At 46.5% G+C, this 15,226-nt stretch overlaps 2 protein-coding genes across 2 annotated transcripts in view; one reads left to right on the forward strand and one right to left on the reverse strand.

The window, feature by feature from the left end:
• NUBP1 (NUBP iron-sulfur cluster assembly factor 1, cytosolic) overlaps nt 1-10,870 on the forward strand; it is a 64,242-nt gene extending 53,372 nt beyond the window's left edge. Inside the window, exons 9-11 of the mRNA XM_075319104.1 lie at nt 2,788-2,890; nt 4,317-4,400; nt 10,474-10,870. Of these exons, the coding sequence (XP_075175219.1) occupies nt 2,788-2,890; nt 4,317-4,400; nt 10,474-10,505 (219 nt within the window). The 3' untranslated portion in view covers nt 10,506-10,870. The remainder of the gene's footprint in view (nt 1-2,787; nt 2,891-4,316; nt 4,401-10,473) is intronic.
• A 3,829-nt stretch (nt 10,871-14,699) lies between these two features.
• The window catches only part of TVP23A (trans-golgi network vesicle protein 23 homolog A), a 47,153-nt gene continuing 46,626 nt past the window's right edge, over nt 14,700-15,226 (reverse strand). Inside the window, exon 7 of the mRNA XM_075317914.1 lies at nt 14,700-14,865. Within this exon, the coding sequence (XP_075174029.1) occupies nt 14,857-14,865 (9 nt within the window). The 3' untranslated portion in view covers nt 14,700-14,856. The remainder of the gene's footprint in view (nt 14,866-15,226) is intronic.

A 15,226-nucleotide genomic window follows, 5' to 3' on the forward strand; every position in this document is an offset into this window, starting at 1 on the left:
CCACTCTATGCTGGCACTTCTAGTGTCTTCTAGGCATAGATGGACACCATGAGATGCGCTGCCCTAGGTGGCTGCGTAAGGGGGGTGCAGCCATGACATCAGTGTGTGCTGAGTAGGATGGTCAGTGCCAGGAAAAGCGAAGAGACCAGAGCAGATGCCTTAGGGAGGCCACGGAGGACCAACGAGGAGACACGGTGGTAAGGACAGGTAATGGGCTAAGCAAGTATGATATATTGTTTGTAACCCTTTCTCAAGCTATATGAAGCCAGCAACCATTTTGGTGTATTCATACAAACTAAATTGCCCAAAATCTTGATTCTCAAAAATCATTACATTTGGGAAATTTTAAAGGAATATATTCATGTAGAATCAATTCGCTCATTCTTAAATTTGTCCACTTTTGGAGCATTTTTTTTTAACTTAATACATGTAATCGGGGCTTAAATTACATTTTTTTTCAATTGGTTTTCTTTACAAATTTTGCATCATTTTTCCTCTATAGCCTATATGATACATTACTGCTGAGTGAAGTAACTGAGTAACCATCAGTCAGCTTGACCTGATAGTCTGAAATGATAGTGTCTTGCGAAAGTATTCGGCTCCCTTGAATTTTTCAACCTTTTCCCACATTTCAGGCTTCAAACATAAAGATAAAAACTTTAATGTTATGGTGAAGAATCAACAACAAGTGGGACACAATTGTGAAGTTGAACAAAATGTATTGCTTATTTTAAACTTATTAAAAAATAAACAACTGAAAATTGGGGCGTTCAATATTATTCGTCCCCTTTAAGTTAATACTTTGTAGCGCCACCTTTTGCTGCGATTACAGCTGCAGTCTCTTGGGGTATGTCTCTATCAGTTTTGCACATCGAGAGACTGAAATTCTTGCCCATTCTTCCTTTGTAAACAGCTGGAGCTGAGTGAGGTTGGATGGAGAGCGTTTGTGCACAGCAGTTTTCAGCTCTTTCCACAGATTCTCGATTGGGTTCAGGTCTGGACTGTGACTTGGCCATTCTAACACCTGGATACGTTTATTTGTGAACCATTCCATTGTAGATTTAGCTTTATGTTTGGGATCATTGTCTTGTTGGAAGACAAATCTCCGTCCCAGTCTCAGGTATTTTGCGGACTCCAACAGTTTTTCTTCAAGAGTGGTCCTGTATTTGGCTCCATTCATCTTCCCATCAATTTTAACCATCTTCCCTGTCCCTGCTGAAGAAATGTAGGCCCAAACCATGATGCTGCCACCACTATGTTTGACAGTGGGTGATGAGCTGTGTTGCTTTTACGCCAAACATATCGTTTGGCATTGTGCCCAAAAAGTTCGATTTTGTTTTCATTTGACCAGAGCACCTTCTTCCACATGTTTGGTGTGTCTCCCAAGTGGCTTTTGACAAACGTTAAACAACACCTTTTATGGGTATCTTTGAGAAATGGCTTTCTTCTTGCTACTCTTCCATAAAGGTCAGATTTGTGCAGTGTATGACTGATTGTTGTCCTATGGACAGACTCTCCCACCTCAGCTGTAGATCTCTGCAGTTCATCCAGAGTGATCATGGGCCTCTTGGCTGCATCTCTGATCGGTCTTCTCTTTGTTTGAGATGAAAGTTTGGATGGACGGCCGGGTCTTGTTAGATTTGCAGTGGTATGATACTCCTTCCATTTCAATATGATCACTTGCACAATGCTCCTTGGGATGTTTAAAGTTTTGGAAATTTTTTTGTAACCAAATCCGGCTTTAAACTTCTCCACAACAGTATCACGGACCTGCCTGTTGTGTTCCTTGGTCTTCATGATGCTCTCTGTGCTTTAAACAGAACAATGAGGCTATCACAGAGCAGGTGCATTTATACGGAGACTTGATTACACACAGGTGGATTATATTTATCATCATCAGTCATTTAGGACAACATTGGATCATTCAGAGATCCTCAATGAACTTCTGGAGAGAGGTTGCTGCACTGAAAGTAAAGGGGATGAATAATATTGCACGCCCCAATTTTCAGGTTTTTGGTTTTTTTTTAAAGTTTAAAATAAGCAATAAATTTTGTTCAACTTCACAATTGTGTCCCACTTGTTGATTCTTCATCATAACATTAAAATTTTTATCTTTGTTTGTTTGAAGCCTAAAATGTGGGAAAAGGTTGAAAAATTCAAGGGGGCTTAATACTTTCGCAAGGAACTGTAGTTTGTAACTCTCATCTGTCGTCTTCTGAGCTCTTCTCGGCTGATTTGTGACCACAACTATAAGTTGCAGAGAAATGAAGCCTGTAAAAGCCAAATAGTGCAACATGTTTTATGACCCCCCAATAGCAAAAATTATTTTTAGCACCAAACACATACATTTAGGCTTAAAAAAAATGAATTCAAATTGTTCCCAAAGGTAGACAACCCCTTTAATATTGATTGGATTTTCCAGGAAGGTCAGATTGATAGGGTTCATACCCAAAATGTTAGTGACTTGGAGCTGTTTAAAGGTCCTAACATGTTAAGAGGGCGGACTAGTCGGGAGATAAAACGCCCTTGGGACTAGTCCCCTCACTCATTAGCATAAGATAAAAGATCTTTACAAATATTTTTTTTTTTTTAAAGATCTATTTATCCATGCTAGTATATACAGGGACGGTTATACAGGGATTAGCAACATGCACACAGAACTGCTCGTGGGTCTGGGTGCATATTGCACCGACAGGTTCCCTTTAAGCATGAAAGGCCTTGCTCTGAGGATGATTAAGCTTTGTGCAGGGCTCAATATAATAATTTTATTTTTTTTTCTCCTTTCAGAATGAATCTCAGATTTTCCCTCCAACTACAGGTGGAGCCGAAAAAATGTGCCGTGATCTCAGCATTCCCCTGCTGGGTAGGGTTCCCCTGGACCCAAATATAGGTAGGTTACAGGTTATTCCACTTTCTTTTTAGAACAGATTGAGCCCTAAAGAAAATAATAAAGTTTATTCAGCTTTTACTACAGACTTTGGGCAGTTCTCAGCAATATGAATTCAATGTAAATGGAAAAACTTTTGCTTGAGTAAAGTGTGTACTGCAGGTTTACAATGTATGTGTGTGTGCTGCGTGCTTCTATGTGCATGGTGCATTAATGCTTATTGGTGCATGAATGCTTATTGGCTGAAGCAGATCAGGTGATGTGTATTTGTGTAATGAGGGAGGGTACCTAAGGATATCAACTTTTTTAATCACGGTGTGCAGAATTATTAGGCAGCTTGTTTTCCTTAGGCAAAATGGGACAAATAAGACTTTTAACTGACTGAAAACTGAAACGTTTTGTTGTAAAAAGTTATCAGGGTCGCAAAAACGTGTTGAGAAATAGACGCACATTAACTGCCAAAGATTCTAGAAGAATCAAATGTGAAGCGATGAGGACCCCACTATCCTCCAGTACTATCATATTCCAAAAGTACAACTTCCCTGGAGGTTGGGAGTACAAGGTATTCAGGGGTTAAAGACATGGCTGGGGTAAGGGAGGCTGAACCCGACCACCACTGAACAAGACACAGAAGTGGCCAAGAAAAACCTGAAAACTCTAAAGCTACGGCCAGTTTAGAAGACACTTTCTTCCAGTCATGGTACAGGGGAGTTTGCAGATTTCAAGAAAACCATGATAGTTATGCGGGGTAATGCCCCATCACATGTATCAGTCTCCACTGCTTGGCAGCTATTTCTTGGCCCAGTCTTTACGTTTGATCTTCTGTGTGTTGTTCAGTGCTGGTCGGTTTCACCCTTCCTTACCTCGGCCATGTCTCTGAGCTCTGACCTGAGTCGCATTGTCTGCCACTGTGGTGTCTTCATGCTCGATGGTGAGGAGATAAAGGCTCTCTGGGCCGATATCATCACTTCCAGCTCCTCCTGCCGACCTGTTACTGCTGATCTGACCCATGCCACCCATGTCCTGCACGTGTTTTACGCAGACCCAGAGACCTATATTGGCCCTTGTCATCCATGCTGCCGGAAAAAAACAGTAACGTCTGTGTGATTCACACGGTCCAAGTAAAAACACGGACATGTGGGGATCATTATATGTTATGAGTATGTGTCGTATCTGTTAAAAAAAAACAAAACAAAAAAAAAACATATGCCACATGGATGTCTGCCTTAAGGATAGCCTTCTCATTACTATAATGACTATGCTCACAGGTGATTTATTCCACATTTCTTTGCGCTGACTTCCTCCTTACTATAATATATCTTAGTGTTTGATGGTGATGGTCGTCTGTAAGAGCGCTGTGCAGTCACTGTAAAGAATATCATGATGATCTCTCCTGAACAATACTTGCACTTTATTTTTCTGTTACAAGGACAGAGCTGTGACACCGGCAAATCATTCCTTACTGAGATTCCAGATTCTCCAGCAACGTTGTCCTACAGAACTATAATACAAAGTATGTGCTACATTTTATTACAAAGCTCATTTACTTACTTTACACAAGTGACCCTATAAGGAAAGCTAAATGATCTTTATTCCTCCCAGTCGCCTATGGCTTTCGACCATAGAGGTGCACGAAAAAGTGGGCAGCGGCTGTAACCACAACCCAGAACTGACAGCCGGCTGTATACTGATGCACTGTAGAGCCGGCTATTAGTCAGTGCCAGGGTACGGTTATAGCCACTACTCACTGTATACTGAGCTGTGACTAAAGCCACGCCCCTATGACTGAAAGCTGGCGGCTGCTGGAGAAGAATAAAGTAAATTTCCTCCCAGTAGCTGGGCTTTCAGTGCAGCAGTTAGGTTATTAACCTGCAGATTAACCCCAAATTATTATTTTTTTTCACAAATTTTAGATTTTTTTCTTCACCGCTAAAATAATGAAAAGAAAAAAACTGAAAAGTTGACTGTCAAATTTGGAATTTTGTCTCACTTTTCAGTACATTATATAGTGAAAGAATGACGTGTCATCCTTTAAAAAAAAAAATGACACTCATGGCGCTGTGGATGAAAAAATAAAAAGTTATGGTTCTTGGAAAATGGGTAGAATAAAACTATAACGCAAAAATAAAATATTCCAGTGTGCAGGGATACCCTTTTAATCAGACATTGTCTCCCAGGTGATTACTTATACTTCTATTCTTTGCATCCACTACTGATTTTTGGCTTCAGGTTAATGACAGAAGATACTTAACAAATTTACAATGTGTGAGGCTTAAAGAGAATTTTTCATCAGGATTTTATACCCCAAACTTATGACATGCATGTAAATGCTGAGTAATTTTTTTTTTTTTTTTAAATCTGTTTTGCTGCTTTCAAAGAAATCCATAGTTGAAATGTTATGCTAATGAGCTGCAAGTGCAGTGGGCGGGTCCTGCATTTACAGCTCTCCTGCCTGTCTCATTATTCCCTGCCTGCCTGCTGTGTGTGACTGACAGGTCACTAAAGCAGGAGTGACCAAAAGGCAGTGGTCAGGGAGAGACAGGCAGGAGAGCTGCAAGTGCAGGACCCGCCCACTGCACTTGCAGCTCATTAGCATAACATTTCCAATTATGGATTTCTCTAAAAACAGAGAAACTGATTTCTACAATAAAATAAGGATTTAATGAGCATTATAGCTCCTTTACATACCGGCCATCAGTTCAGCATATGACGTCCTGAGAACAGATTCTTTTTAACCCCTTCACGACCTTTGACGGATCTAGCCGTCATGGTGCCCTGGTACTTAAAGACCCATGACGGCTAGATCCGTCATGGCGGAATCGCGGCACCAGAGCACCGGGCACCGCGATCAGTTTTAAAAAACTGTAGATTCGGGAAGGAGAGGACTTGTACCTGACCTCAGGAGGGGTGGTGTCTCCTTCCCGGACCTACGGAGGCTGTGATTGGCTGAACGGCGTTCGTCAGCCAATCACAGCCAGTGTTATGTTTCAGCCATTGAAAATGGCTGAAGCATTGAAATCCAGCTATGTCAGTGCAGCTGCAGCACTGGCCATTGGCTGGAGCTCAGTGAGCTTTACTGCACCCGCCCCCAGCTCTGATTGGAGAGATCGGCCTTGTGACCGATTTCTCCAAGCAGCACCGTGCCTCTGGAACCGGGTGAGCTTGCTGTAGGAGATCGCTCTCCTTAGCTTCTCCCTCCGTGGAATCTGAGGAGAGCGATCCCTGCAGGCGCCCATCTGTGAGTCACAGCCCCCGATCCACCGCTGCCCTGCTCCATGTGCTTCGCCCCTGCTCTCCCACTGCGCCCCTGCATGTGACGCCGCTACTCAGCAGTAAGAGCAAGCGGCGTCAGATGCAGGGGGTGGCGCAGCAGGAGGAGAGCGTCACGGCGGCCGCTGCACTCTCCCCATCAGCCGCTCCACCGCCCCAGCATCTGCCGTCCCCTCTCCCCATCAGTCACTGCTGTCGCCCCATCTGCTGCTCACCGCCCAGCATCTGCCGTCCCCTCTCCCCATCAGTCACTGCTGTCGCCTCATCTGCTGCTCCACCGCCCAGCATCTGCCGTCCCCTCTCCCCATCAGTCACTGCTGTCGCCCCATCTGCTGCTCCACCGCCCCAGCATCTGCCGTCCCCTCTCCCCATCAGTCACTGCTGTCGCCCCATCTGCTGCTCCACCGCCCAGCATCTGCCGTCCCCTCTCCCCATCAGTCACTGCTGTCGCCCCATCTGCTGCTCCACCGCCCAGCATCTGCCGTCCCCTCTCCCCATCAGTCACTGCTGTCGCCCCATCTGCTGCTCCACCGCCCAGCATCTGCCGTCCCCTCTCCCCATCAGTCACTGCTGTCGCCCCATCTGCTGCTCCACCGCCCAGCATCTGCCGTCCCCTCTCCCCATCAGTCACTGCTGTCGCCCCATCTGCTGCTCACCGCCCAGCATCTGCCGTCCCCTCTCCCCATCAGTCACTGCTGTCGCCCCATCTGCTGCTCCACCGCCCCAGCATCTGCCGTCCCCTCTCCCCATCAGTCACTGCTGTCGCCCCATCTGCTGCTCCACCGCCCAGCATCTGCCGTCCCCTCTCCCCATCAGTCACTGCTGTCGCCCCATCTGCTGCTCACCGCCCAACATCTGCCGTCCCCTCTCCCCATCAGTCACTGCTGTCGCCCCATCTGCTGCTCCACCGCCCCAGCATCTGCCGCTCCCCTCTCCCCATCAGTCACTGCTCTCGCCCCATCTGCTGCTCCACCGCCCAGCATCTGCCGCTCCCCTCTCCCCATCAGTCATTGCTCTCGCCCCATCTGCTGCTCCACCGCCCCAGCATCTGCCGCTCCCCTCTCCCCATCAGTCACTGCTCTCGCCCCATCTGCTGCTCCACCGCCCAGCATCTGCCGCTCCCCTCTCCCCATCAGTCACTGCTCTCGCCCCATCTGCTGCTCCACCGCCCAGCATCTGCCGCTCCCCTCTCCCCATCAGTCACTGCTCTCTCCCCATCTGCCGCTCCACCGCCCCAGCATCTGCCGCTCCCCTCTCCCCATCAGTCACTGCTCTCTCCCCATCTGCCGCTCCACCGCCCCAGCATCTGCCGCTCCACCGCCCCTGCATCAGCCACCTCACTCCCCCATCAGCCTCTGCGCCCCTGCATCTGCCACCTCATTCCCCAATCAGCCTCTGCGCCCTTGCATCTGCCACCTCACTCCCCCATCAGCCTCTGCCCCCTCCCTTATCTGCTGCCTGCTCTCTCTCATCCCCTTAATCCTCTGCCCCCTCCCCCCCTCCCGGATCTGCTGCAATCCTGCTGCCTAGATGCATTCTATAAGGTAGCTAACCCCAATCTCACCTCCCACTCCCCTTCCACCCTTCCCCTCGCCCCCCCTTCCTCCGCCACTCCTGCATCCGTTGTGCCCGCACCCATCCTCAACCGCTCCTCCATCCGCCACGCCCTCCCATCCTCCGACGTGCCCCCTCACCAATCCTCCGCCCTTGGCTCCTCACCCATCCTCCGCCGCTCCTGCATCCGTTGCCCACCTAGTACCCCCCCTTTTTGCAGTACATCTGTGCGTTCGTCCTAATTTTTTTTTCTGTAAACTAAGAAAGAAATACAAATAAACTTAGTTTAGGGCCAGTAAAATTATACTGTAGTAATCATCAACTACAGTATTTTTTACTGAATATTGTAAGGGTCAGCCCAGTGCCACACATGAGAGCGATGCTCGAGTCTCACACCGCATCATCCGGCACGGTCGCTCTCTTCCAGACAGGAGTGTGCGGCTGTGTCGGGTGATGCGATGCGAGATTTGTGCATTGCTCTCACGTGTGGCACTTGCCTTAGTGTCAGTTGCAGGTGCATATATATTTTTTTTTTTACTGACGTCTCTATTTTTTATTATGCCAAACTAATATTTCTTTGTATTGGGGGGGGGGTCTAGTTTCCAACATGGGGTCACATGTGGGGGAGCTCCACTGTTTGGGCATATCAGGGGGATCTCCAAACGCGACATGGTGCGGCTAACGATTCCAGCTAATTTTCCATTTAAAAAGTCAAATGACGCTCCTTCCCTCTGGAGCTCTGCCGTGCGCCCAAACAGTGTTTTTCTGCCACATATGAGGTATCAGCGTACTCAGAACAAATTGCCCAACAAATTTTGCAGTCCACTTTATCCTGTTACCCCTGTACAAATTAAAAAATGGAGCCTAAAATAACATTTTGTGGAAAAAAAAAAGTACTTTTTTGTTTTTATGCCTCAATGTATGAAGCACGTGAGGGTTCAAAGTGCTCATTACCCATGTAGATTTATGCCATGGGGGTTTAGTTTCCAAAATGAGGTCACTTGTGGGGGAGCTCCATTGTTTAGGCACCTCAGGGGGTCTCCAAACGCAACATGGCGTACGCTAATAATTCCAACCAATTTTGCTGTGAAATGGCGCTCCTTCTCTTCTGAGCCCCGCTGTGTGCCCAGACAATTACTTTCCACCACATATGAGGTACCTGTGTACTCAGGAGAAATTGCACAATACATTGTATGGTGCATTTTTTCCTGATACCCTTGTGGAAAAAAAAGCTACCTGGTTGAAATAACAATTTCATGGTAAAAAAAAAATATATATATTTTCACGGCTGAACGTTCTTAACTTTTGTGAAGCCTCCAGGGGTTCAAAGTGTTCAGTAAACATCTAGATAAATTCAATGAGGGGTCTAGTTTCCAAAATGGGGTCACTTGTGGGGGAGCTCCATTGTTTAGGCACCTCAGGGGGTCTCCAAACACAACATGGCATCCACTAACGATTCCAGACAATTTTGCGTTTGAAAAGTCAATTGTCGCACCTTGCCTTCCGAGCCCTGCTGTGCGCCCAAACATTTGATTTCCACCACATATGAGGTATCTGTGTACTCAGGAGAAAATGCACAATACATTTTATGTTGCAATTTTTCCTGATACCCTTGTGAAAAAAAAAGCTACCTGGTTGAAATAACAATTTCGTGGTAATTTTTTTTTTTTTTATTTTCATTGCTCAAAGTTATTAACTTTTGTGAAGCCCCCAGAGGTTCAAAGTGCTCAATAAACATCTAGATAAATTCCATGAGGGGTCTAGTTTCCAAAATGGGGTTACTTGTGGGGGAGCTCCATTGTTTAGGAACCTCAGGGGGTCTCCAAACGCAACATCACATCTGCTAATTATTCCAGACAATTTTGCTTTCAAAAATTCAAATGATGCTCCTTCTCTTCCGAGCCTTGCCGTGCGCCAAAACAATTGATTTCCCCCACATATGAGATATCGGTGTACTCAGGAGAAATTGCACAATTAATTTTATGGTGCATTTTTCCTGATACCCTTGTGAAAATGCTAAATTTTATGGCTAAAGTAACATTTTTGTGTAAAAAAGTAAAATTTTCATTTTTTCCTTCCACATTGCTTTGGTTGCTATAAAGCTCCTAAAGGGTTAATAAACTTCTTAGATGTGGTTTTGAGCAGTGTGAGGAGTGCAGATTTTAGAATGGGGTCACTTTTGGGTATTTTCTGTCACCTCGGCCTCTCAAAGTCACTCCAAATGTGATGTGGTACCTAAAATATTTTTTTTGTAAATTTTGTTGGAAAAATGAAAAATTGCTGATGAACTTTGACCCCTTCTAACTTCCTAACGGAAAAAAATTTTGTTTCGAAAATTGCGCTGGTGTAAAGTAGACAAGTGGGAAATGTTACATAGTAACTATTTTGTGTGACATATCTCACAGATTTATGGGCATAAAATTTCAAATTTTGAAAATTGCGAAATTTTCAAAATGTTCGCCAAATTTCCAAACTTTTCACACAAACGCAAAAAATATCGGCCTAAATTTACCATTGACATGAAGTACAATATGTCACGAAAAAACAATCTCAGAATCGCCAGGATCCGTTGAAGCGTTCCAGAGTTATAACCTGTCAAAGTGACACTGGTCAGAATTGCAAAAAATGGCCGGGTCTTTAAGGTGAAAACAGGCTGGGGGCTGAAGGGGTTAAAGAGTAATTCATTCATAAGTAAAAATAAAATTTGTGCAGAGCCATTACTAACCTTATCTAACATTGATTTTTTTTTTTGTTTCCTATAGAAATTCAAGATTTTTGTTCTCAGAGGCAATGATGAACCGGATCTGTGATTTAAGAATAGTAGATTTTGCCCTAGAGGTCCTTACTATTCCAGTGCCTATATCTGCAGTAGGAGCCTCATTGATTCACAGCACCCGCCTGTTATTAATACCAGAGTTGCTTCGTCATGGGCAGTTGTCATTTTCTCGGCATTGACATATGGCGTGGACTATTCAAATAAGAATCGGACACTGAAATAAAAGCAAATTTCTGATTGAGCAAATAGGACAAGAAATCTGCTGCATTACAGATGACAGGTGGCCCCAAAATACGGCAAGGATTCCACAATCCAGACAGAGGACCCTGTAATGGATCAGCTCAGATTTGGTCATTGTATCCAAAATAAATAACATCCAATGAGCTGAGATTTCATATCTTTTTCTGCCAATGTGTGAGGCAGGGGTTAATATCTAGGGTTTGATATCCAGTAAGGGGTACTTCTCTCATAGCGAGATCACTGCTGAGTCACGGTTTTTGTGACGCAACAGTGACCTCATTAGCGATCTCGCGGTGTGTGACACTGAGCAGCGATCTGGCCCATGCTGTGAGATCGCTGCTCGTTACACACAGTGCTGGTTCAATTTTTGGACGTTTCTCTCCCGCTGTGAAGCACACATCGCTGTGTTTGACAGCGAGAGAGCAACGATCTGAATGTGCAGGGAGCCGGCGTCTGGCAGCCTGCGGTAAGCTGTAACCAAGGTAAATATTGGGTAACCAAGCGAAGCCCTTTGCTTGGATACCCGATATTTACCTTGGTTACTAGCGTCCGCCACTCTCACGCTGTCAGTGCCGGCTCCCTGCACAAGTAGCCGGAGTACACATCGGGTAAATAAGCAAAGTGGTTTGCTTATTAACCCGATGTGTACTCTGGCTAGGAGTGCAGGGAGCCAGCGCTAAGTGATGTGCGCTGGTAACCAAGGTAAATATCGGGTAACCAAGCGCTTGGTTACCCGATATTTACCTTAGTTACCAAGCGCAGCATCGCTTCCACGCGTCGCTGGGGGCTGGTCGCTGGTGAGATCTGCCTGATTGACAGCTCACCAGCGACCATGTAGCGACGTACCAGCGATCCTGACCAGGTCAGATCGCTGGAGCGTCGCTAAAGTGTGACTGTACCCCAAGTGTGGACAAAGCTCAATTTACACTTTACAACTTTATTGGGGCTGTCAAATTTTCACAAGCTAATAGCCCACTGTCTGGATCTGCTTAAAAAAGCAAGTATTAGTAGAACTTATCTACTGAAGCCCCTGACACTAAAGTACCACCTCTCCAGTGGTTTCGGTTACAGGGGTATAATGGTAATGTCATGCCAACAACACATGACCGCTGCCACAGTCACTGGGCTCGGTGGTCAAAGGTAAATGGCACAAGAGCAGTGTGAGTGGCTGCAGGGGTCATGTGCTGTAGACCACCACAGCCGTGTCAATGAAGAACTTCTGGGACTAGCTGAGAGATGTTCCTGGGGTGGTGGAGGCTTCAGTAGGGAAGTACTACTGTTCTGTTAAATCACCGCAGATCCAGCCTGTGACCATTTTATAAGGAACCAGACAACGCCATTTATAACCCCTTAATGCAGATAATGAGAATGAGTGTTAGGAGACGCAAATGGTTTGAAGCTTTGAAACCCTATAAAAATAATTAAATTAATCTACATAGATAAAGACATGCAATATATGTACTGTATTTTTTTGGATTATAACACGCACTTTTCCTCCCAAAAATTTGGGAGGAAAATGAAGGGTGCGTCTTATAATGCGAATGTTGCATTACCGGGAGGTGGAGAATGGGTACTGTGCTGGCTGCGGCTGTGTGGAGCAGGGCAGAGCGGTGGGTGAGATGCTCTGTCGGCGGTAGAGACTTCAAATAATGGCGTCCGGAATCAGTACTTGCGCAGATGGAGCTCTCGGCTGAAGATCTTATCTGCACATATGGCCCATTGATCTCCCAGCAGCAGACTTAAGGAAAATGGTGCCCGGAGGTGGAGATCTCGGCTTGTCATTGAGCCGAGAGCTCAATCTGTGCCTGCGCTGACTCCGGGGACCATTTCTTTGAAGCCCGTACCACCGACAGATCTGTGACACCTGCCGCACCGACTTGCTCTACACAGCCAGCACAGACTCCACCACAGCACCTGCAGCATCACCCTACTCCAGCACCGCCCCTGCTTCCTGTGACCCCATTCCACCACCGCTGCCGCCCCTCTAGTAAGACACCACTGGAGTATGACAGACCCCTTTTTTTTTTTTTTTTTTTTTTATACCTCTAAATTTGGGGTGTGTCTTATAAACAAAAAATACAGTATTCAGTGGCCTAGGCCTTAAAGGCAACCTGTCACTGCAGAAAATCCTATTTACCTTCATATGCAGGCTTAATCTTCTGCTAAGTAGTGTTACAATGCTCTCTGGCAGTCTTACAGGAATACTGGCTACTTGGAGAAAATTAACTGATTTCCAACCAGTAGCAGTCTGCTTTCAGTCACAGGGGCATGCACAGTGATTACAGTCACTGCTCACTATAATGTGAGTGGCAGCAGTAAGCACGACCCGACACTCTGAGTGACAGCCGGCTCCTGCATATGTGTGCTGCTCATCAGTGTCAAGGTGTGGTTACAACTGCCGGTCACTCTATACAGTCACTTGTTTACAGCACTGCTCACTAATCGCTCCATGCATGCCCATATGACAAAGCCAGCGACTCCTGGGAAGATAAAAGTTCATTTTCTCACAGTAGCTGCACATTCTGTAAGATGACCAGGTGGAATTGTAACACTATCTGAAGGTTAACACTTTTTCTGTAGGTAAACTGCATTTCTTGATGTGATTGGATTCCTGTAAATAGTCTCCATTGTTTTAATTTTTATTTAATCAAGAGTTCAAACGATAAAAAGCTACTTTGTAATATATCTTATCACAAAAATCTGCTTCTTTTCTTCCCTATTCATGGGTAAAATCATTTTTCATGGGAGACAGATTTTCTCTGAATTGAGAATAAACGATCAGTCCAGGAGGAGAAAGAAGCCGATGTCTATGATGACATACACTAAAAAGTAGCTTTTATTACATGGAATATTGATTTATGAAATATACCGTATTTTTCGCTTTATAAGACGCACCGGATTATAAGACGCACCCCAAATTTAGACATAAAAAAAAAAAGAAAAATGGGGTCAGTCTTATACTCCGGTGTTCTCTTACCGGAAGGGGGCAGCAGTGGTGGTGAAGCGGGGTCACAGGAGGCACGGTGGGTCAGTGGCAGCAGGGTCCGTGGTTGCAGGCGCAGTGGCGTCCGTGGTGGCAGGAGTAGTGGGGGTCTGTGGTGGCAGGAGCCGTGGGGTCCGTGGTGGCGGTAGCAGTGGCGGCGGGTGAGCCGTGCAGCAGGCCGGTGCAGTGAGTGTCCGCGGTCCCGGTTCAGTGGTGGCAGCGGCGGCGACTGCTCAGTGGAGACAGTGTGTCCGCGGTCCCGTTTCAAGTAATGGCGCCCAGAGCGACGCATGCGCAGATGGAGCTCTCATCCAAGGGCTCCATCTGCGCACGCGCTGACTCCCGGAGCAGCACGTGCGCAGATGGAGCTCTCATCCAAGAGCTCCACCGGCGCCATCATTTGAAAGTGGGACCGCGGACAACAGGTAACTTGCTGCACAGCCGCCAGCCCCGCACGCACAGAGTGGCAGCCAGCAGGCTGCCCGCTCACCCTGCGTGCAACTGGCCGGGTACCTGTGCTTACGTGCGGTGGCAGCCGGGTACCCGTGGCTGTGTGCGGGCGGCAGCCGGGTGCTGTGTGAGGGCGGCCATCGGCTGCCGCCCGCACACAGCGCCCGGCTGCCGCCCGCACACAGCGCCCGGCTGCCGCCCGCACACAGCCATGGGTACCTGGCTGCCACTGCACGCAAGCACAGGTAGCCGGCTGCCGACCCCACACAGCACCCAGCTGCCGCCCGCACACAGCCACGGGTACCCGGCTGCCACCGCACGCAAGCACAGGTACCCGGCCGCTTGCATGCAGCCACAGGCACCCGGCCGCCCGATCGCCTCAGACAGGACCCCCCCCCAGGTACCGCTATATAAGACGCACCCCCCATTTTCCTCCCAAATTTTTGGGAGGAAAAGTGCGTCTTATAAAGCGAAAAATACGGTAATTAAAATACCCGTTACTCTTTCAGGTCTGTATTCTGCACAAATGATAAAACTGATCGGCTTAAAGAAAAGAAACTTTAATATAAGTGCAAATAAACAGGAATAAATTACAAGTGACCATTATAAGGCACTAGGATTTATACTGGTTCCATTTAGTTTCATGTCCTATTGATGGTAAAGCAAGATGTGATTTGTAAGGCTGTCTCCTGCGCTTCACAAAGTCTGAAAGATAAAAGAAAATGGTCACATTAAAGGATTATCATGTGGAAATGTATGTACAATGTGGAGAGTGGAGTGGATTGAGGGCTCTTACTGTACTAATCTAAATGGTTCACATTTCCCTCGTCCACCTCTGCTCTCCAGTAGTGATGAGCGAGTGCTCTGTACTGGAAACGAGCAGCTTGGACGGGCTCAATCCATGTACTGAGTATAATGGCAGTCGATTGGGGACTTGAGCATTTTTCTGGAAGACTTCTGGAAAAATGCTCTAGTTTCCCATTAACTTCAATTATACTCAGTACACGAGTAGAACCTGTCCGATCTGCTCGTTTCCAGTACTGAGCACTTTAATATCTTGGTGCTC

Source organism: Anomaloglossus baeobatrachus, chromosome 7, assembly GCF_048569485.1.
Source record: "Anomaloglossus baeobatrachus isolate aAnoBae1 chromosome 7, aAnoBae1.hap1, whole genome shotgun sequence".
NCBI classification, from domain to species: domain Eukaryota; kingdom Metazoa; phylum Chordata; class Amphibia; order Anura; family Aromobatidae; genus Anomaloglossus; species Anomaloglossus baeobatrachus.